The sequence below is a fragment of the Pristiophorus japonicus genome, chromosome 2, assembly GCF_044704955.1.
Source record: "Pristiophorus japonicus isolate sPriJap1 chromosome 2, sPriJap1.hap1, whole genome shotgun sequence".
NCBI classification, from domain to species: domain Eukaryota; kingdom Metazoa; phylum Chordata; class Chondrichthyes; family Pristiophoridae; genus Pristiophorus; species Pristiophorus japonicus.
In genome coordinates this window covers 2,244,998-2,265,983 of record NC_091978.1, presented here as the reverse complement: position 1 = coordinate 2,265,983, position 20,986 = coordinate 2,244,998, and the positions used below count along the sequence as shown (strand labels likewise).

The window sequence follows — 20,986 nt, the reverse complement described above, 5'->3', positions numbered from 1 at the left end:
AAACTGTGCAGACCTGCAGTCCTTTTTTAGCAGCTCCTGAGTGCTAACAACAAGCTGTGTGTTCCTTTTTATACTGGGTTACCTGCCGTGTGCAGGTAACCCCTGGGTCTCCAGCAACAGCACCCTCAAGTGTACCGGTAAGGGTACATTCAATGTTGCATGACAGTGTTACAGACATCACACAGTGAACAGGCATGCCTACACAAGAGCCTCCTCCTGCTCCTGTGTGACAGGCTCGAGGGGCTGAATGGCCTCCTCCTGTTCCTGTGTAACAGGTTTGAGGGGCTGAATGGCCTCCTCCTGTTCATGTGTAAAGGTTCGAGGGGCTGAATAGCCTCCTCCTGCTCCTGTGTAACAGACTCGAGGGGCTGAATGGCCTTCTCCTGTTCCTGTGTAACAGGCTTGAGGGGCTGAATGACCTCCTCCTGTTCCTGTGTAACAGACTCGAGGGGCTGAATGGCCTCCTCCTGTTCATGTGTAAAGGTTCGAGGGGCTGAATAGCCTCCTCCTGCTCCTGTGTAACAGACTCGAGGGGCTGAATGGCCTCCTCCTGTTCCTGTGTAACAGGCTCGAGGGGCTGAATAGCCTCCTCCTGTTCCTGTGTAACAGGCTCGAGGGGCTGAATAGCCTCCTCCTGTTCCTGTGTAAAGGCTCGAGGGGCTGAATGGGCCTCCTCCTGTTCCTGTGTAACAGGCTCGAGGGGCTGAATGGCCTCCTACTGTTCCTGTGTAACAGGCTCGACAGGCTGAATGGCCTCCTCCTGTTCCTGTGTAACAGGCTCGAGGGGCTGAATGGCCTCCTCCTGTTCCTGTGTAACAGGTTCGAGGGGCTGAATGGCCTCCTCCTGTTCATGTGTAAAGGTTCGAGGGGCTGAATAGCCTCCTCCTGCTCCTGTGTAACAGACTCGAGGGGCTGAATGGCCTTCTCCTGTTCCTGTGTAACAGGCTTGAGGGGCTGAATGACCTCCTCCTGTTCCTGTGTAACAGACTCGAGGGGCTGAATGGCCTCCTCCTGTTCATGTGTAAAGGTTCGAGGGGCTGAATAGCCTCCTCCTGCTCCTGTGTAACAGACTCGAGGGGCTGAATGGCCTCCTCCTGTTCCTGTGTAACAGGCTCGAGGGGCTGAATGGGCCTCCTCCTGTTCCTGTGTAACAGGCTCGAGGGGCTGAATGGGACTCCTCCTTATTGTGTTCCTAACACAGATATATATTGTGTTCCAAACACAGATATATATTGTGTTCCTAACACAGATGAGGCTGCACACAGGGAGGTTAAAGTAACAGTGACCTCAGTCTTTAATAAGACACTCCAGAGTGAGGAACAGGTCTTAGGGGCCGGCTTATATACAGTGCTCCCAAGGGATGCTGGGATCCCTTGGGTCTTCAGGGGATGCGCTCCCTAGTGGCGGAACATGGGAGTGCATGCTTTACAGATACACAACATCACTCCCCCCAAAGTCAAAGTGAAAACTATTTACAAGGTGAGGCGGTCGGGAGCCTTTCTTTCCCTGGTGGACCGCCTCGGTACAAATGTCTGTTCTGGTGTGTTGGCTGTGCCCTCGCTGGGCTGGCGTGTTGTTGGCCCTGCAGGGCTGCTGGGTGAGCCTGGCCTTGCTGGGCTGTTGGACGTGATGGGTTCGATTTCCTGGTCCGGGGTGGTGTCGTTGATCCTTTGGGTGTGTGTTGTGGGCTCGAAAAAGGTGGTGTCTGCTGTGGGTTGTTCAGGGCAGTCTGTGAACCGCAGCCTCGTTTGGTCCAGGTGCTTTCTGCAAATTTGTCCATTGTCTAGTTTGACTACAAGCACCCTATTCCCTTCTTTAGCTATCACCGTGCCCGCGATCCACTTGGGACCATGTCCATAGTTTAGCACATACACAGGGTCATTCAGATCAATTTCGCATGACACAGTGGCGCGACCATCGTTTACATTTTGTTGCTGCCGCCTGCTCTCTACCTGATCATGCAGGTTGGGGTGAACCAGCGAGAGTCTGGTTTTAAGTGTCCTTTTCATGAGTAGCTCAGCCGGGGACACCCCTGTGAGTGAGTGGGGTCTCGTGCAGTAGCTGAGCAGTACTCGGGACAGGCGGGTTTGGAGTGAGACTTCTGTGACTCGTTTAAGGCTCTGTTTGATGGTTTGTACTGCCCGCTCTGCCTGCCCATTGGAGGCTGGTTTAAACAGGGCCGAGGTGACATGTTTGATCCCATTGCGGGTCATGAATACTTTAAATTCGGCACTGGTGAAACATGGCCCGTTGTCACTGACCAGTATGTCAGGCAGGCCGTGGGTGGCAAACATGGCCCTCAGGCTTTCAATGGTGGCGGTGGCGGTGCTTCCCGACATTATTTCACATTCAATCCATTTTGAAAAAGCATCCACCACCACCAGAAACATTTTACCGAGAAACGGGCCCGCATAGTCGACATGGATCCTCGACCATGGTCTGGAGGGCCAGGACCACAAACTTAGTGGTGCCTCTCTGGGCGCGTTGCTCAACTGAGCACACATGCTGCATTGCCGTACACAGGACTCTAAGTCAGAGTCGATACCGGGCCACCACACGTGGGATCTGGCTATCGCTTTCATCATTACTATACCCGGGTGTGTGCTGTGGAAATCTGAGATGAACGTCTCCCTGCCCTTTTTGGGTAGCACTACGCGGTTACCCCACAACAGGCAGTCTGCCTGAATGGACAGCTCGTCCTTTCGCCACTGGAACGGCTTGATTGGCTCTTGCATTTCAACGGGGATGCTGGCCCAGCTCCCATGCAGTGCACAGTTTTTTACTCGGGATAGCAGAGGATCTTGGCTGGTCCAAGTCCTAATCTAGCGGGCCGTCAGAAGGCAAAAAACAAAAAGGGCCACATTACAGCAAAATTCTAAAGGGTCAAAGTGTGTTAAAAAGACAAGCCTGAAGGCTCTGTGCCTCAATGCGAGGAGTATTCGGAATAAGGTGGACGAATTAACTGCGCAGATAGCAGTTAACGGATATGATGTCATTGGCATCACGGAGACATGGCTCCAGGGTGACCAAGGCTGGGAACTCAACATCCAGGGGGATTCAACATTTTGAAGGATAGACAGAAAGGAAAAGGAGGTGGGGTGGTGTTGCAGGTTAAAGAGGAAATTAATGCAATAGTAAGGAAGGACATTAGCCTGGATGATGTGGAATCGGTATGGGTGGAGCTACGGAATACCAAAGGGCAGAAAACGCTAGTGGGAGTTGTGTACAGTCCACCAAACAGTAGTAGTGAGGTTGGGGACAGCATCAAACAAGAAATAAGGGATGTGTGCAATAAAGGTACAGCAGTTATCATGGGCGACTTTAATCTACATATAGATTGGACTAACCAAACTAGTAGCAATGCGGTGGAGGAGGATTTCCTGGAGTGTATTAGGGATGGTTTTCTCGACCAATATGTCGAGGAACCAACCAGAGAGCTGGCCATCCTAGACTGGGTGATGTGTAATGAGAAAGGACCAATTAGCAATCTTGTTGTGCGAGGCCCCTTGGGGAAGAGTGACCATAATATAGTAGAATTCTTTATTAAGATGGAGAGTGACACAGTTAATGCAGAAACTAGGGTCCTGAGCTTAAGGAAAGGTAACTTTGATGGTATGAGACGTGAATTGGCTAGAATAGACTGGCTAAAGATACTTAAAGGGTTGACAGTGGATAGGCAATGGGAAACATTTAAAGATCACATGGATGAACTTCAGCAATTGTACATTCCTGTCTGGAGTAAAAATAAAATGGGGAAGGTGGCTCAACCGTGGCTAACAAGGGAAATTAAGGATAGTGTTAAATCCAAGGAAGAGGCATATAAATCGGCCAGAAAAAGCAGCAAACCTGAGGACTGGGAGAATTTTGTAATACAGCAGAGGAGGACAAAGGGTTTAATTAGGAGGGGAAAATAGAGTATGAGAGGAAACTTGCCGGAAACATAAAAACTGACTGCAAAAGCTTCTATAGATATGTGAAGAGAAAAAGATTAGTGAAGACAAATGTAGGCCCCTTGCAGTCGGATTCAGGTGAATTTATAATGGGGAACAAAGAAATGGCAGACCATTTGAACGCGTACTTTGGTTCTGTCTTCACAAAGGAGGGGACAAATAACTTTCCAGATGTACTAGGGGTCCGAAGGTCTAGTGGGAAGGGGGAACTGAAGAATATCCTTATTAGGCGGGAAATTGTGTTCGGGAAATTGACGGGATTGAAGGCCGATAAATCCCTGGGGCCTGATAGTCTACATCCCAGAGTACTTAAGGAAGTGGCCCTAGAAATAGTGGATGCATTGGTGATCATTTTCCAACAGTCTATCGACTCTGGATCAGTTCCCATGGATTGGAGGGTAGCTAATGTAACACCACTTTTGAAAAAAGGAGGGAGAGAGAAAACGGGTAATTATAGACCGGTTAGCCTGACATCAGTAGTGGGGAAAATGTTGGAATCAATCATTAAGGATGAAATAGCAGCGCATTTGGAAAGCAGTGACAGGATCGGTCCAAGTCAGCATGGATTTATGAAAGGGACAAATCTTGACAAATCTTCTGGAATTTTTTGAGGATGTAATAAGTAGAGTGGACAAGGGAGAACCAGAGGATGTGGTGTATCTGGACTTTCAAAAGGCTTTTGACAAGGTCCCACACAAAAGATTGGTGTACAAAATCAAAGCACATGGTATTCGGAGTAATGTACTGACGTGGATAGAGAACTGGTTGGCAGTCAGGAAGCAGAGAGTCGGGATAAACGGGTCCTTTTCAGAATGGGAGGCAGTGACTATTGGGGTGCCGCAGGGCTCAGTGCTGTGACCCCAGCTATTTACAATATACATCAACGATTTAGATGAAGGAATTGAAAGTAATATCTCCAAGTTTGCAGATGACACTAAACTGGGTGGCGGTGTGAGCTGTGAGGAGGATGCTAAGAGGCTGCAGGGTGACTTGGACAGGTTAGGTGAGTGGGCAAATGCATGGCAGATGCAGTATAATGTGGATAAATGTGAGGTTATCCACTTTGGGGACAAAAACACGAAGGCAGAATATTATCTGATTAGACAAAGAGGAGGTGCAACGAGACCTGGGTGTCATGGTTCATCAGTCATTGAAAGTTGGCATGCAGGTACAGCAGGCAGTGAAGAAGGCAAATGGTATGTTGGCCTTCATAGCTAAGGGATTTGAGTATAGGAGCAGGGAGGTCTTACTGCAGTTGTACAGGGCCTTGGTGAGGCCTCATCTGGAATATTGTGTTCAGTTTTGGTCTCCTAATCTGAGGAATGACATTCTTGCTGTTGAGGGAGTGCAGCGAAGGTTCACCAGACTGATTCCAGGGATGGCAGGACTGAGATATGAGGAGAGACTGGATAACTGGGTCTGTATTCACTGGAGTTTAGATGGATGAGAGGGGATCTCATAGAAACATATAAAATTCTGATGGGACTGAATAGGCTAGATGCGGCAAGAATGTTCCCGATGTTGAGGATCCAGAACCAGGGGACACAGTCTTAGGATAAGGGGTAAGCCATTTAGGACTGAGATGAGGAGAAACTTCTTCACTCAGAGAGTTGTTAACCTGTGGAATTCCCTGCCGCAGAGAGTTGTTGATGCCAGTTCATTGGATATATTCAAGAGGGAGTTAGATATGGCCCTTACGGCTAAAGGGATCAAGGGGTATGGAGAGAAAGCAGGAAAAGGGTACTGAGGGAATGATCAGCCATGATCTTATTGAATGGTAGTGCAGGCTCGAGGGGCTGAATGGGCCTCCTCCTGTTCCTGTGGAATGGGCTCAAGGGGCTGAATGGCCTCTTCCTGTTCCTGTGTAACAGGCTCGAGGGGCTGAATGGACCTCCTCCTGTTCCTGTGCAACAGGCTCTAGGGGCTGAATGGCCTCCTCCTGTTCCTGTGTAACAGGCTCGAGGGGCTGAATGGCCTCATGTTCTTGTGTAACAGGCTCGAGGGGCTGAATGGCCTCCTGTTCCTGTGTAACAGGCTCGAGGGGCTGAATGGCCTCCTGTTGCATTGCCTACACTGCGGGTCCCTGTGAGAGATACCCCAGTTCCCCAGTCGTGCAGTAACAGTGAGCGAGACAAATATTTAAATGTCAGCACCATTTAATCTCATCAGTGTATGTGATATTTTGATAAACAAATATATGAAAAGACAGTCAGAGATAAGCGGATATGAGATGGCTCGGAAGATCCGACTACTCCCTACAGTTCCAGCCCGACCCGAGCCGGCCCACAGTCTCTACACAGTCACCCCGCTGCCCCCTGCAGCTGTACACTGCCCCTGCACACTGGGACCCCCAATCCCGGGGATACCGGGGTGTGGGTGGGCCAAGGGACCAGAGTGCCTGACACTGACCCTCGGGGTAAGACCCTTCCTCGCAATCAGCGCTCCTGCCCCCGCCCCGCCCTGACACACCCACCTGGTTCACCCATTTATCCTCACATCACTCAAACCCGACCCTTCCCTCAGCGCTGATACGTTGCTTCACATTGTTCCGCGGTAGGTACTGGGCAGACTTGGGACATCAAGCATCCATAGAACCCTTCCGGAGTGTTGCAGAACATCACAGAGCAGACTGGGTGGGATATTAAAGGGTGCAGGGAGTGAGGGGGGAGAGTGGGATTAGACTGGGTGGGATATTAAAGGGTACGGGGAGTGAGGGGAGAGTGGGATTAGACTGGGTGGGATATTAAAGGGTAGGGGAGTGAGGGGGAGAGTGGGATTAGACTGGGTGGGATATTAAAGGGTAGGGGAGTGAGGGGGGAGAGTGGGATTAGACTGGGTGGGATATTAAAGGGTGCAGGGAGTGAGGGGGGAGAGTGGGATTAGACTGGGTGGGATATTAAAGGGTACGGGGAGTGAGGGGAGAGTGGGATTAGACTGGGTGGGATATTAAAGGGTACGGGGAGTGAGGGGAGAGTGGGATTAGACTGGGTGGGATATTAAAGGGTAGGGGAGTGAGGGGGAGAGTGGGATTAGACTGGGTGGGATATTAAAGGGTAGGGGAGTGAGGGGGGAGAGTGGGATTAGACTGGGTGGGATATTAAAGGGTGCAGGGAGTGAGGGGGGAGAGTGGGATTAGACTGGGTGGGATATTAAAGGGTACGGGGAGTGAGGGGAGAGTGGGATTAGACTGGGTGGGATATTAAAGGGTACGGGGAGTGAGGGGGGAGAGTGGGATTAGACTGGGTGGGATATTAGAGGGTATGGGGAGTGAGGGGAGAGTGGGATTAGACTGGGTGGGATATTAAAGGGTATGGGGAGTGAGGGGAGAGTGGGATTAGACTGGGTGGGATATTAAAGGGTACGGGGAGTGAGGGGAGAGTGGGATTAGACTGGGTGGGATATTAAAGGGTAGGGGAGTGAGGGGGAGAGTGGGATTAGACTGGGTGGGATATTAAAGGGTAGGGGAGTGAGGGGGGAGAGTGGGATTAGACTGGGTGGGATATTAAAGGGTGCAGGGAGTGAGGGGGGAGAGTGGGATTAGACTGGGTGGGATATTAAAGGGTACGGGGAGTGAGGGGAGAGTGGGATTAGACTGGGTGGGATATTAAAGGGTACGGGGAGTGAGGGGAGAGTGGGATTAGACTGGGTGGGATATTAAAGGGTAGGGGAGTGAGGGGGGAGAGTGGGATTAGACTGGGTGGGATATTAAAGGGTGCAGGGAGTGAGGGGGGAGAGTGGGATTAGACTGGGTGGGATATTAAAGGGTACGGGGAGTGAGGGGAGAGTGGGATTAGACTGGGTGGGATATTAAAGGGTACGGGGAGTGAGGGGAGAGTGGGATTAGACTGGGTGGGATATTAAAGGGTAGGGGAGTGAGGGGGAGAGTGGGATTAGACTGGGTGGGATATTAAAGGGTAGGGGAGTGAGGGGGGAGAGTGGGATTAGACTGGGTGGGATATTAAAGGGTGCAGGGAGTGAGGGGGGAGAGTGGGATTAGACTGGGTGGGATATTAAAGGGTACGGGGAGTGAGGGGAGAGTGGGATTAGACTGGGTGGGATATTAAAGGGTACGGGGAGTGAGGGGGGAGAGTGGGATTAGACTGGGTGGGATATTAGAGGGTATGGGGAGTGAGGGGAGAGTGGGATTAGACTGGGTGGGATATTAAAGGGTATGGGGAGTGAGGGGAGAGTGGGATTAGACTGGGTGGGATATTAAAGGGTATGGGGAGTGAGGGGAGAGTGGGATTAGACTGGGTGGGATATTAAAGGGTACGGGTAGTGAGGGGAGAGTGGGATTAGACTGGGTGGGATATTAAAGGGTATGGGGAGTGAGGGGGAGAGTGGGATTAGACTGGGTGGGATATTAAAGGGTGCAGGGAGTGAGGGGGGAGAGTGGGATTAGACTGGGTGGGATATTAGAGGGTATAGGGAGTGAGGGGAGAGTGGGATTAGACTGGGTGGGATATTAAAGGGTATGGGGAGTGAGGGGAGAGTGGGATTAGACTGGGTGGGATATTAAAGGGTACGGGGAGTGAGGGGAGAGTGGGATTAGACTGGGTGGGATATTAAAGGGTACGGGGAGTGAGGGGGAGAGTGGGATTAGACTGGGTGGGATATTAAATGGTGCGGGGAGTGAGGGGGAGAGTGGGATGAGACTGAATGGGGAGTGAGGGGGGATGGGATTAGACTGGGTGGGATATTAAAGGGTACGGGGAGTGAGGGGGAGAGTGGGATTAGACTGGGTGGGATATTAAATGGTGCGGGGAGTGAGGGGGAGAGTGGGATGAGACTGAATGGGGAGTGAGGGGGGATGGGATTAGACTGGGTGGGATATTAAAGGGTATGGGGAGTGAGGGGAGAGTGGGATTAGACTGGGTGGGATATTAAACGGTGCGGGGAGTGAGGGGGGAGAGTGGGATTAGACTGGATGGGGAGTGAGGGGGAGAGTGGGATTAGACTGGATGGGGAGTGAGGGGGAGAGTGGGATTAGACTGGATGGGGAGTGAGGGGGAGAGTGGGATTAGACTGGATGGGGAGTGAGGGGGAGAGTGGGATTAGACTGCGAGAGTTAATTTACCAGAGGGAAAGCTTTGATGGATTAATGTACACAGTATTAGATTATATTAAGCAGCATAAGATGATTGGCCCAGCTATGGATCCATGGGCTGTGGCAGGCCACAGGGCATTAGCTGACCCAGGACCCTGCAGTGACAGGTTCCCGGCCAATGGTGGGCCTGAGCTGAGCGGGGGTGGGGGATGGCGAGGACCCCGCTGTGCTGAGATGGGGGAGTCCCCTTTCCTGATGCTACCATTGGTGGATGCGGGCCGTACCATATTCTGACTCACACGCCCCCAGACGTGTGGTGTGTTGGGGCGGGGGTGTTGACACAGTCCAGCAGCTCCGCAGGTTGGGGGGCAGAGGGCCTTGGTCTTCTTGGGAGCAGCAGTAGGCCGACTCGAGGACTCAGGACCCTCGTGCCTTTGCGATGGGTTTCCGGGGACGGCTCGGGGTGCCCTGGGACCTGGACACTGGTCTGCTCGTCAGCACAAAGTCGCAGATGGTCGGGAACTGGTCATAGTGGATGAAGCAAGACTTTGTGGCAGGGTAGAAGCCCTCAGCCTTCGCCGTGATCGCATAGTCCCCAGGGTTCAGCAATCTCCAATAATCCCCATCGACGGCTGGGTGAAAGAGCAGAGGGCAACAGGTCAGTAACACGGCGCGCCCATCACCCTGACCCCTGACCCTCACCATCCCAGGGAGCGTCCATCACCCGACCCCTGACCCTCACACATCCCAGGGAGCATCCATCACCCCAACCCCTGACCCTCACACATCCCAGGGAGCATCCATCACCCCGACCCCTGACCCTCACCCACCCCAGGGAGCGTCCATCACCCGACCCCTGACCCTCACACATCCCAGGGAGCATCCATCACCCCGACCCCTGACCCTCACACATCCCAGGGAGCATCCATCACCCGACCCCTGACCCTCACACATCCCAGGGAGCATCCATCACCCTGACCCCTGACCCTCACACATCCCAGGGAGCGTCCATCATCCTGACCCCTGACCCTCACCCATCCCAGGGAGCGTCCTTTACTCTGACCCCCGACCCTCACCTGCCCTTATGTCGTGGTTAATCCCATCCACTGCGATGATGGCTCCGTTGATGCCGTTTCCTTTGCGATCCCTCACCACGCCCTTTACACCATGGTGAACCTGCACAGGAACATGTCAGAGAAGAGGTGAGAAGGGAGGTGATTGGGCGGATTACTGAGAGGGTGGGGAGGGTTGTAGGGCCATACTGACCTGCTCCATGTACAGGAGGAGGGACTCCTTGTTATTCTCCCACTCTGCTGCAAGCTCACTCTGGTGTGGGTACTTATCACAACTCAACTCCACCGTGATCTCAAAACAGTTTGTGTGCAGGTAGCTGAAATCATTCATACCTGGAATGCAGGGATTACAGACGTATCAAGAAAGGGAACTTGTGTTTCTATTCTATCTTTCACAATCTTGGGATGTCCCAAAGTGCTTTACATGGGGTGACCATATTCTCAGAACCAAAACTGGGGACACACACAGTGGGAACACAGCAAAGTAACATCACCCACCCCAGGGAGCATCCATCAGCCCAACCCCTGAATCTCACCCACCCCAGGGAGCATCCATCACCCCGACCCCTGAACCTCACCCACCCCAGGGAGCATCCATCACCCTGACCCCTGACCCTCACCCACCCCAGGGAGCATCCATCACCCCAACCCCTGACCCTCACACATCCCAGGGAGCATCCATCACCCCGACCCCTGACCCTCACACATCCCAGGGAGCATCCATCACCCCGACCCCTGAACCTCACCCACCCCAGGGAGCATCCATCACCCCGACCCCTGACCCTCACCCACCCCAGGGAGCATCCATCACCCCGACCCCTGACCTTGACCCTCACCCACCCCAGGGAGCATCCATCACCCCGACCCCTGACCCTCACCCACCCCAGGGAGCATCCATCACCCCGACCCCTGATCCTCACCCACCCCAGGGAGCGTCCATCACCCCGACCCCTGAACCTCACCCACCCCAGGGAGCATCCATCACCCCGACTCCTGACCCTGACCCACCCCAGGGAGCATCCATCACCCCGACCCCTGACCCTCACCCACCCCCGGGAGCATCCATCACCCCGACCCCTGACCTTGACCCACCCCAGGGAGCATCCATCACCCCGACCCCTGAACCTCACCCACCCCAGGGAACATCCATCACCCCGACCCCTGACCCTCAGCCACCCCAGGGAGCATCCATCACCCCGACCCCTGAACCTCACCCACCCCAGGGAGCATCCATCACCCCGTCCCCTGACCCTCACCCACCCCAAGGAGCATCCATCACCCCGACCCCTGACCCTCACCCAACCCGAGAGAGTCCATCACCCCGACCCCTGACCCTCACCCACCCCGGGAGCGTCCATCACCCCGATCCCTGACCCTGACCCTGACCCATCCCAGGGAGCATCCATCACCCCGACCCCTGACCCTCACCCACCCCAGGAGGGTCCATCACCCTGACCCTGATGATAAATGTCGGTGGGTAGTGTAGTGAGGCAGCATTGTTAGCAGCCTATATTTAACAGTTGCAGATGCACAACAAATGTGTATTTAATTCCGGTGGATGTGCCGCACACTGTTGAAGCACATCCAGACATTGTTATAAACAATTCAACAACTATGCAGGAACGTCCGTGTATCCATACAGTCTATTTAGAAAATCTTTGTCACATCACTGGCCATGTCATGTTTTTTTTTACAGATTATGAATGATTGCTGTGTATCTGTGCGTTTAAAAACCAGCTTCACGACTTGTTGCCTCTGCGAGTGGAATAGGCCTCGCGATTAATCTCCATCAGCGATCGCTAATCTCTGACGCTTTGCCCATCTTCCTATCGTTAGTTTGTACACTGATGACCACAAGGTAGAATCATAGACTGATTACAGCTTGGCAGGAGGTCATTTGGCTCCCTGCAAGTCCCTGCAGCAAGTGAATTTGGGAGACTGAGAAAACAAGGGCTAGAAAATAGACAACAAGCCAGTTTGGCTAAATGGTATATACTTCACTTCAGTGCAAGGAGTCTGGGGAATAAGGCAGCTGAGCTGTGGGCACAGATACACTTGGGAGTATGATATTATAGCCATTACTGAGACATGACTGAAAGAGGGGCAGGTATGGCAGCTCAACATTCCTGGTTACAGGGTTTTCAGATGGAATAGGGAGGGGGGCACAGTATTGATTAAAGAAATAATTACAGCTGTGAGGAGGGATGATATGTCAGAGGGGTCATCAAACGAGGCTGTATGGGTTGAATTGAAGAACACAAAAGGGCGGTTACACTGCTGAGTGTACTATAGACCCCCAAACAGTCAGAGGGAGATAGAAGAACAAATATGTGGGCAAATTGCTGCAAAGTGCAAAAACTATAGGGTAGTAATAGTGGGGGATTTCAACTACCCTCATATTAACTGGGATAAAATTAGTGTGAACATAAGAACATAAGAAATAGGAGCAGGAGTCGGCCATACGGCCCCTCGAGCCTGCTCCGCCATTCAATAAGATCACGGCTGATCTGATCATTGACTCAGCTCCAAATCCCTGCCCGCTCCCCATAACCTTTTACTCCCTTATTGCTCAAAAATCTGTCTATCTCCGCCTTAAATTTGTTCAATGAGCCAGCCTCCACAGCTCTCTGAGGCAGAGAATTCCACAGATTTACAACCCTCTGAGAGAAGAAATTTCTCATCTCAGTTTTAAATGGGCGGCCCCTTATTCTAAGATTATGCCCTCTAGTTCTAGTCTCCCCCATCAGTGGAAACATCCTCTCTGCATCCACCTTGTCAAACCCCCTCATAATCTTATACGTTTCGATAAGATCACCTCTCATTCTTCTGAATTCCAATGAGTAGAGGCCCAACCTACTCAACCTTTCCTCATAAGTCAACCCACTCATCCCCGGAATCAACCGAGTGAACCTTCTCTGAACTGCCTCCAAAGCAAGTATATCCTTTCGTAAATATGGAAACCAAAACTGCACGCAGTATTCCAGGTGTGGTCTCACCAATACCCTGTATAGCTGTAGCAAGACTTCCCTGCTTTTATACTCCATCCCCTTTGTAATAAAGGCCAAGATACCATTGGCCTTCCTGATCACTTGCTGTACCTGCATACTATCCTTTTGTGTTTCATGCACAAGGACCCCCAGGTCCCGCTGTACTGCAGCATTTTTCAATTTTTCTCCATTTAAATAACAAATTGTTCTTCGATTTTTCTCTGCCAAAGTGCATGACCTCACACTTTCCAACATTATACTCCACCTGCCAAATTTTTGCCCACTCACTTAGCCTGTCTATGTCCTTTTGCAGATTTTTTGTGTCCTCCTCACACATTGCTGACAATCCAAAGATGGGAGGAAAAGCAAACTTGGCTACGTTACACTCGGTCCCTTTTTCCAAGTTGTTAATATAGATTGTAAATAGTTGGGGTCCCAGCACTGATCCCTGCGACACCCCACTAGTTACTGTTTGCCAACCGGAGAATGAACCATTTATCCCGACTCTCTGTTTTCTGTTAGTTAGCCAATCCTCTATCCATGCTAATATATTACCCCCAACCCCGTGAACTTTTATCTTGTGCAGTAACCTTTTCTGTGGCACCTTGTCAAATACCTTCTGGAAGTCCAAATACACCACATCCACTGGTTCCCCTTTATCCATCCTGTTCATTACATCCTCAAAGAACTCCAGCAAATTTGTCAAACATGACTTCCCCTTCATAAATCCATGCTGTCTCTGTCTGACTGAATTATGTTTTTCCAAATGTCCTGCTACTGCTTCTTTAATAATGGACTCCAACATTTTCCCAACTACAGATGTTAGACTAACTGGTCTATAGTTTCCTGCTTTCTGTCTGCCTCCTTTTTTTAAATAGAGGCATTACATTTTCAGTTTTCTAATCTGCTGGGACCTCCCCAGAATCCAGGGAATTTTGGTAAATTACAACCAATGCATCCACAATCCCTGCCGCTACTTCTCTTAAGACCCCAGGATGCAGGCCATCAGGTCCAGGGGATTTATCCGCCTTTAGTCCCATTATCTGACTGAGTACCACCTCCTTAGTGATTGTGATTGTGTTAAGTTCCTCCCCACTATAGCCCACTGACTATCCACTGTTGGAATATTGTTAGTGTCCTCTACCGTAAAGACTGATACAAAATATTTGTTCAGAGTTTCTGCCATCTCCATGGTCCCCATTACTAATTCCCTGGTCTCGTCCTCTAAGGGACCAACATTTACTTTAGCCACTCTTTTCCTTTTCCTTGGGGAAGAGTGACCATAATATGGTGGAATTCTGCATTAGGATGGAGAATGAAACAGTTAATTCAGAGACCATGGTCCAGAACTTAAAGAAAGGTAACTTTGAAGGTATGAGGCGTGAATTGGCTAGGATAGATTGGTGAATGATATTTAAGGGGTTGACAGTGGATGGGCAATGGCAGACATTTAGAGAGCGCATGGATGAACTACAACAATTGTACATTCCTGTCTGGTGTAAAATTAAAATAGAGAAGGTGGCTCAACCGTGGCTATCAAGGGAAATCAGGGATCGTATTAAAGCCAAGGAAGTGGCATACAAATTGGCCAGAAATAGCAGCGAACCCGGGGACTGGGAGAAATTTAGAACTCAGCAGAGGAGGACAAAGGGTTTGATTAGGGCAGGGAAAATAGAGTACGAGAAGAAGCTTGCAGGGAACATTAAGACGGACTGCAAAAGTTTCTATAGATATGTAAAGAGAAAAAGGTCCCCTGCACTCAGAATCAGGGGAAGTCATAACTGGGAACAAAGAAATGGCAGGCCAATTGAACAAGTACTTTGGTTCGGTATTCACTAAGGAGATCACAAACAATCTTCCGGATATAAAAGGGGTCAGAGGGTCTAGTAAGAAAGAGGAACTGAGGGAAATCCTTATTAGTCGGGAAATTGTGTTGGGGAAATTGATGGGATTGAAGGCCGATAAATCCCCAGGGCCTGATGGACTGCATCCCAGAGTACTTAAGGAGGTGGCCTTGGAAATTGCGGATGCATTGACAGTCATTTTCCAACATTCCATAGACTCTGGATCAGTTCCTATGGAGTGGAGGGTAGCCAATGTAACCCCACTTTTTAAAAAAGGGAGAGAGAAAACAGGGAATTATAGACCGGTCAGCCTGACATCGGTAGTGGGTAAAATGATGGAATCAATTATTAAGGATGTCATAGCAGCGCATTTGGAAAGAGGTGACATGATAGGTCCAAGTCAGCATGGATATGTGAAAGGGAAATCATGCTTGACAAATCTTCTGGAATTTTTTGAGGATGTTTTCAGTAGAGTGGACAAGGGAGAACCAGTTGATGTGGTGTATTTGGACTTTCAGAAGGCTTTCGACAAGGTCCTACACAAGAGAGTAATGTGCAAAGTTAAAGCACATGGGATTGGGGGTAGTGTGCTGACATGGATTGAGAACTCATTGGCTGACAGGAAGCAAAGAGTAGGAGTAAATGGGTACTTTTCAGAATGGCAGGCAGTGACTAGTGGGGTACCGCAAGGTTCTGTGCTGGGGCCCCAGCTGTTTACATTGTACATTAATGATTTGGAAGAGGGGATTAAATGTAGTATCTCCAAATTTGCGGATGACACTAAGTTGGGTGGCAGTGTGAGCTGCAAGGGGAATGCTATGAGGCTGCAGAGTGACTTGGATAGGTTAGGTGAGTGGGCAAATGCATGGCAGATGAAGTATAATGTGGATAAATGTGAGGTTATCCACTTTGGTGGTAAAAACAGAGAGACAGACTATTATCTGAATGGTGACAGATTAGGAAAAGGGAAGGTGCAATGAGACCTGGGTGTCATGGTACATCAGTCATTGAAGGTTGGCATGCAGGTACAGCAGGCGGTTAAGAAAGCAAATGGCATGTTGGCCTTCATAGCGAGGGGATTTGAATACAGGGGCAGGGAGATGTTGCTACAGTTGTACAGGGCCTTGGTGAGGCCACACCTGGAGTATTGTGTACGGTTTTGGTCTCCTAACCTGAGGAAGGACATTCTTGCGATTGAGGGAGTACAGTGAAGGTTCATCAGACTGATTCCCGGGATGGCGGGACTGACATATCAAGAAAGACTGGATCAACTGGGCTTGTATTCACTGGAGTTCAGAAGAATGAGAGGGGATCTCATAGAAACGTTTAAAATTCTGACGGGTTTGGACAGGTTAGATGCAGGAAGAATGTTCCCGATGTTGGGGAAGTCCAGAACCAGGGGTCACAGTCTAAGGATAAGGGGGAAGCCATTTAGGACCGAGATGAGGAGGAACTTCTTCACCCAGAGAGTGGTGAACCTGTGGAATTCTCTACCACAGAAAGTTGTTGAGGCCAATTCACTAAATATATTCAAAAAGGAGTTAGATGTAGTCCTTACTACTCGGGGGATCAAGGGGTATGGCGAGAAAGCAGGAATGGGGTACTGAAGGTGCATGTTCAGCCATGAACTCATTGAATGGTGGTGCAGGCTCGAAGGGCCGAATGGCCTACTCCTGCACCTATTTTCTATGTTTCTATATACCTATAGAAACTCTTGCTATCTATTTTTATATTTTGTGCTAGTTTACTTTCATCGTCTATCTTCCCTTTCTTAATCATTTTTTTAGTCATTCTTTCCTGGCTTTTAAAAGCTTCCCAATCTTCTGTCCTCCCACTAGTTTTGGCCACTTTGTATGCCCTTGTTTTTAATTGGGTACCGTCCTTTATTTCTTTAGTTAGCCACGGATGGCTATCTTTTTAATTTACACCCTTTCCTCCTCACTGGAATATATTTTACTTGAGAGTTACAAAATATCTCCTTAAATGTACACCACTGTTCATCACTGTCCCATGCTTTCGTCTATTTTCCCAATCTACTTTAGTCAACTCTGCCCTCATACTTTTGCAGTCTCCTTTTCATTCATTGGCCTTCCTGATCACTTGCTGTACCTGCATACTAACTTTTTGTGCTTCATGCACAAGTACCCCCAGGTCTCTCTGTACTGCAGCACTTTGCAATTTTTCTCCATTTAAATTATAAATTGGTTTTTCTATTTTTTCTGCCAAAGTGGATAACCTCACATTTTCCCACATTATACTCCATCTGCCAAATTTTTGCCACTCACTTATTTTTTGTGTCCTCCTCACAATTTGCTTTCGCACCCATCTTTGTATCATCAGCAAACCTGGCTACATTACACTCAGTCCCTTCATCCAAGTTGTTAATATAGATTGTAAATAGTTGGGGTCCCAGCACTGATCCCTGCGGTACCCCCCTAGTTACTGACTGCCAACCTGAAAATGACCCATTTATCCCGACTCTCTGTTCTCTGTTAGTTAGCCAATCCTCTATCCATGCTAATATATTACCCCCAACCCCGTGAACTTTTATCTTGTGCAGTAACCTTTTCTGTGGCACCTTCTGGAAATCTAAATACACCACATTCACTGGTTCCCCCTTTATCCACCCTGTTCATTACATCCTCAAAGAACTCCAGTAAATTTGTCAAAAATGATTTCCCTTTCATAAATCCATGCTGACTCTGTCTGACTGAATTTTGCTTTTCCAAATGTCCTGCTGCTGCTTCCTTAATAATGGACTCCAACATTTTCCCAACCACAGATGTTAGACTAACTGGTCCATAGTTTCCTGCTTTTTATCTGCCTCCTTTTTCTAAATAGGGACGTTACATTTGCAGTTTTCCAATCTGCTGGAACCTCCCCAGAATCCAGGGAATTTTTGTAAATTACAACCAATGCATCCACTTCTTTTAAGACCCTAGGATGCAGGACATCAGGTCCAGGGGACTTGTCCACCATTAGACCCACTGAATGATGTGAAAGGTATAGAGGGTATGGAATTCCTAAAATGCATTTCGGAGAACTCTTTTTAGTTAGTATGTAGCAAGCCCAACAAGGGTTTAGGTGGTTCTCGACTTAGTTTAAGGGAATGAAGCTGGGCAGGTGGAAGGGGTAACAGTGGGAGAGCATTTTGGTGCTCGTGATCATAATTCAGATCGATTTATGGTTGTTATGGAAAAGGACAAAGATAGACCAGGAATAAAAGTTCTCAATTAGGGAAAAGCCAATTCTGATAAGTTCAGAGGTGATTTCGCCGAAGTGGACTGTGTTATGTAAACCTGTAAATACCATGTCTAACCACCAGAGGGCTTATCCCCTGGAGTCCCAAGGGATCCCACAATCCCATGGGAGCACCTGTATATAAGGAGGCGTCACAGACTAGAGAGGCACTCTGAGATCTGTAATGAAGGACTATGGTCACACCTTACTTTCAGCTTGCAGTATCTAGTCTGACTCTTTATTCAAGACATAACAGACTGGAACCAGCTACTTGCTGGTAAATCAGTGTCAGAGCAGTGGGAGGGAATCAAGGAGGAGATCCTGAGGGTTCAGGGCAAGTGTGTTCCCTTAAAGAAAAAGGGTGGGGCTAACAAATCTAGAGCCCCTGGATGTCAAGGGACATACAGGGTAAGATACAGATAAAAGGGAAGCTTATGATAGATACCGAGAACTCAACACTGCAGAAACCCTGGAGTATAGAAAGTGCAAGGGAGCAATTAAACAAGAAATTAGGAAATCAAAGAGAGAGCATGAAAAAATGTTGGCAAGTAAAATCAAGCAAAACCCAAAGATGTTTTATAAATACATTCAGAGCAAGAGGATAACTAGAGAAAGAGTGGGGCCTATTAAAGACCATGAGGGTAATCGGTGTGTGGAGGCAGGTGATGTGGGTATGATTCTTAATGAATACTTTGCATCTGTTTTCACAAAGAGAGGGGCGATGCAGACTTTGCAATGAGGGAGGAGGAGTGTGAAATATCAGATGAGATAAACATCGTGTGAGAGGAAGTATTAAGGGGTTTAGCAGCTTTGAAAATGGATCAATCCCCAGGCACGGATGAAATGTACCCCAGGCTGTTAAGAGAAGCAACAGAGGAAATAGCAGAGGCTCTAACCATCATTTTCCAATCCTCTCTGGCTACAGGTGTGGTGCTAGAGGACTGGAGGACTGCTAATGTTGTACCTTTGTTTAAAAAGGGAGAAAGGGATAGACCGAGTAATAACAGGCCAGTCAGTCTAACCTTGGTGGTGGGAAAACTATTGGAAAAAATCCTGAGGAACAGGATAAATCTTCATTTAGAAAGACACGGATTAATCAAAGACAGTCAGCATGGATTTGTTGAGGGAAGATCGTGTCTGACTAATTTGATTGAATTTTTCGAGGAGGTAACCAGGAGGGTCGATGAGGGCAGTGTGTACGATGTAGTGTATATGGATTTTAACAAAGCTTTTGATAAGGTCCCACATGGCAGACTGGTCACGAAAGTAAAAGCTCATGGGATCCAGGGCAAAGTGGCAAGTTGGATCCAAAATTATCTCAGCGGCAGGAAGCAAAGGGTAATGGTTGATGGGTGTTTTTGTGACTGGAAGGATGTTTCCAGTGGGGTTCCGCAGGGCTCAGTACTGGGTCCCTTGCTTTTTGTGGTATATATCAATGATCTAGACTTGAAAGTTGGGGTATGATTAAGAAGTTTGCAGATGACACTAAAATCGTCTTTGTGGTTGATAATGAAGAAAGCTGTAGACTGTAAGGGGAGGGCCCGGGGGGAGGAGCCAGGGGGGAGAGATTCGGGGGGGGGGGAGTGGGGGCGTGGAGGATCACCGCGGGGGAGGGGACGGTATTGCCGCGGGCACTCACTGTGCGGGAGGGGGGGAGGGGAGAGGATCACCGCGGGCACTCACTGTGCGGGAGGGGGGGAGGGGAGAGGATCACCGCGGGCACTCACTGTGCGGGAGGGGGGGAGGGGAGAGGATCACCGCGGGCACTCACTGCCGGGCACGGTGTGCCAGCTCGCTCCGTTGATGACGTTGCGGAGCGGCATGAAGTTATCGCCGTGACACACGCGCCGCCCGTATTGTGCCATGGCGCGGTGACTCGAGGCGTAGACGATGGCGAGCCAGCGGAAAATGTCGTCGTCCGCGGTGGGCGTCAGCTCCTGCCCCAGCCAGGGGGTCCGCGCCATGTCGAAGGGGTAGCAGACCACCATGTCACCCCCGTGCAGGTTCGCGCTCAACACAAACGGGATCTTCTTCATCCAGTTTATCACAGCCCACGTCTCCGAGGCAACCTGTGCAACGGCACATCCAAACAAACAGAGTCACGGCATGGGCACCACTCCCAGCCCCAAACACACCCCCCCCAACCTAAACCCCCCCAAACCCACCCACCCCCCAACCTAAACCCCCCCAAACCCACCCCCCCCCAACCTAAACCCCCCCAAACACACCCCCCCCCCAACCTAAACCCCCCAAACCCACCCCCCCCCAACCTAAACCCCCCAAACACACCCCCCCCCAACCTAAACCCCCCAAACCCACCCCCCCCAACCTAAACCCCCCAAACCCACCCACCCCCAACCTAAACCCCCCAAACACACCCACCCCCCAACCTAAACCCCCCAAACACACCCCCCCCAACCTAAACCCGCCCAAACACACCCCCCCCAACCTAAAACCCCCAAACCCACCCCCCCAACCTAAACCCCCCAAACCACCCACCCCCCAACCTAAACCCCCCCAAACACACCCACCCCCCAACCTAAACCCCCCAAACCCACCCACCCCCCAACCTAAACCCCCCCAAACACACCCCCCCCAACCTAAACCCCCCCAAACACACCCCCCCCAACCTAAACCCTCCAAACCCACCCACCCCCCAACCTAAACCCCCCAAACACACCCCCCCAACCTAAACCCCCCCAAACACACCCCCCCCAACCTAACCCCCCCAAACACACCCCCCCCAACCTAACCCCCCCAAACACACCCCCCCCAACCTAAACCCCCCCAAACACACCCCCCCCCAACCTAAACCCCCCCAAACACACCCCCCCCAACCTAAACC

General features: G+C 50.2%; 1 protein-coding gene across 1 annotated transcript in view; it reads right to left on the bottom strand.

Moving 5' to 3' along the window:
* Positions 1-8,894: 8,894 nt before the first annotated feature.
* LOC139235316 (inactive carboxypeptidase-like protein X2) overlaps positions 8,895-20,986 on the bottom strand; it is an 89,275-nt gene continuing 77,183 nt past the window's right edge. The window contains 4 exon segments of the mRNA XM_070866468.1: positions 8,895-9,629; positions 10,074-10,173; positions 10,264-10,403; positions 19,913-20,210. Of these exon segments, the coding sequence (XP_070722569.1) occupies positions 9,415-9,629; positions 10,074-10,173; positions 10,264-10,403; positions 19,913-20,210 (753 nt within the window). The 3' untranslated portion in view covers positions 8,895-9,414.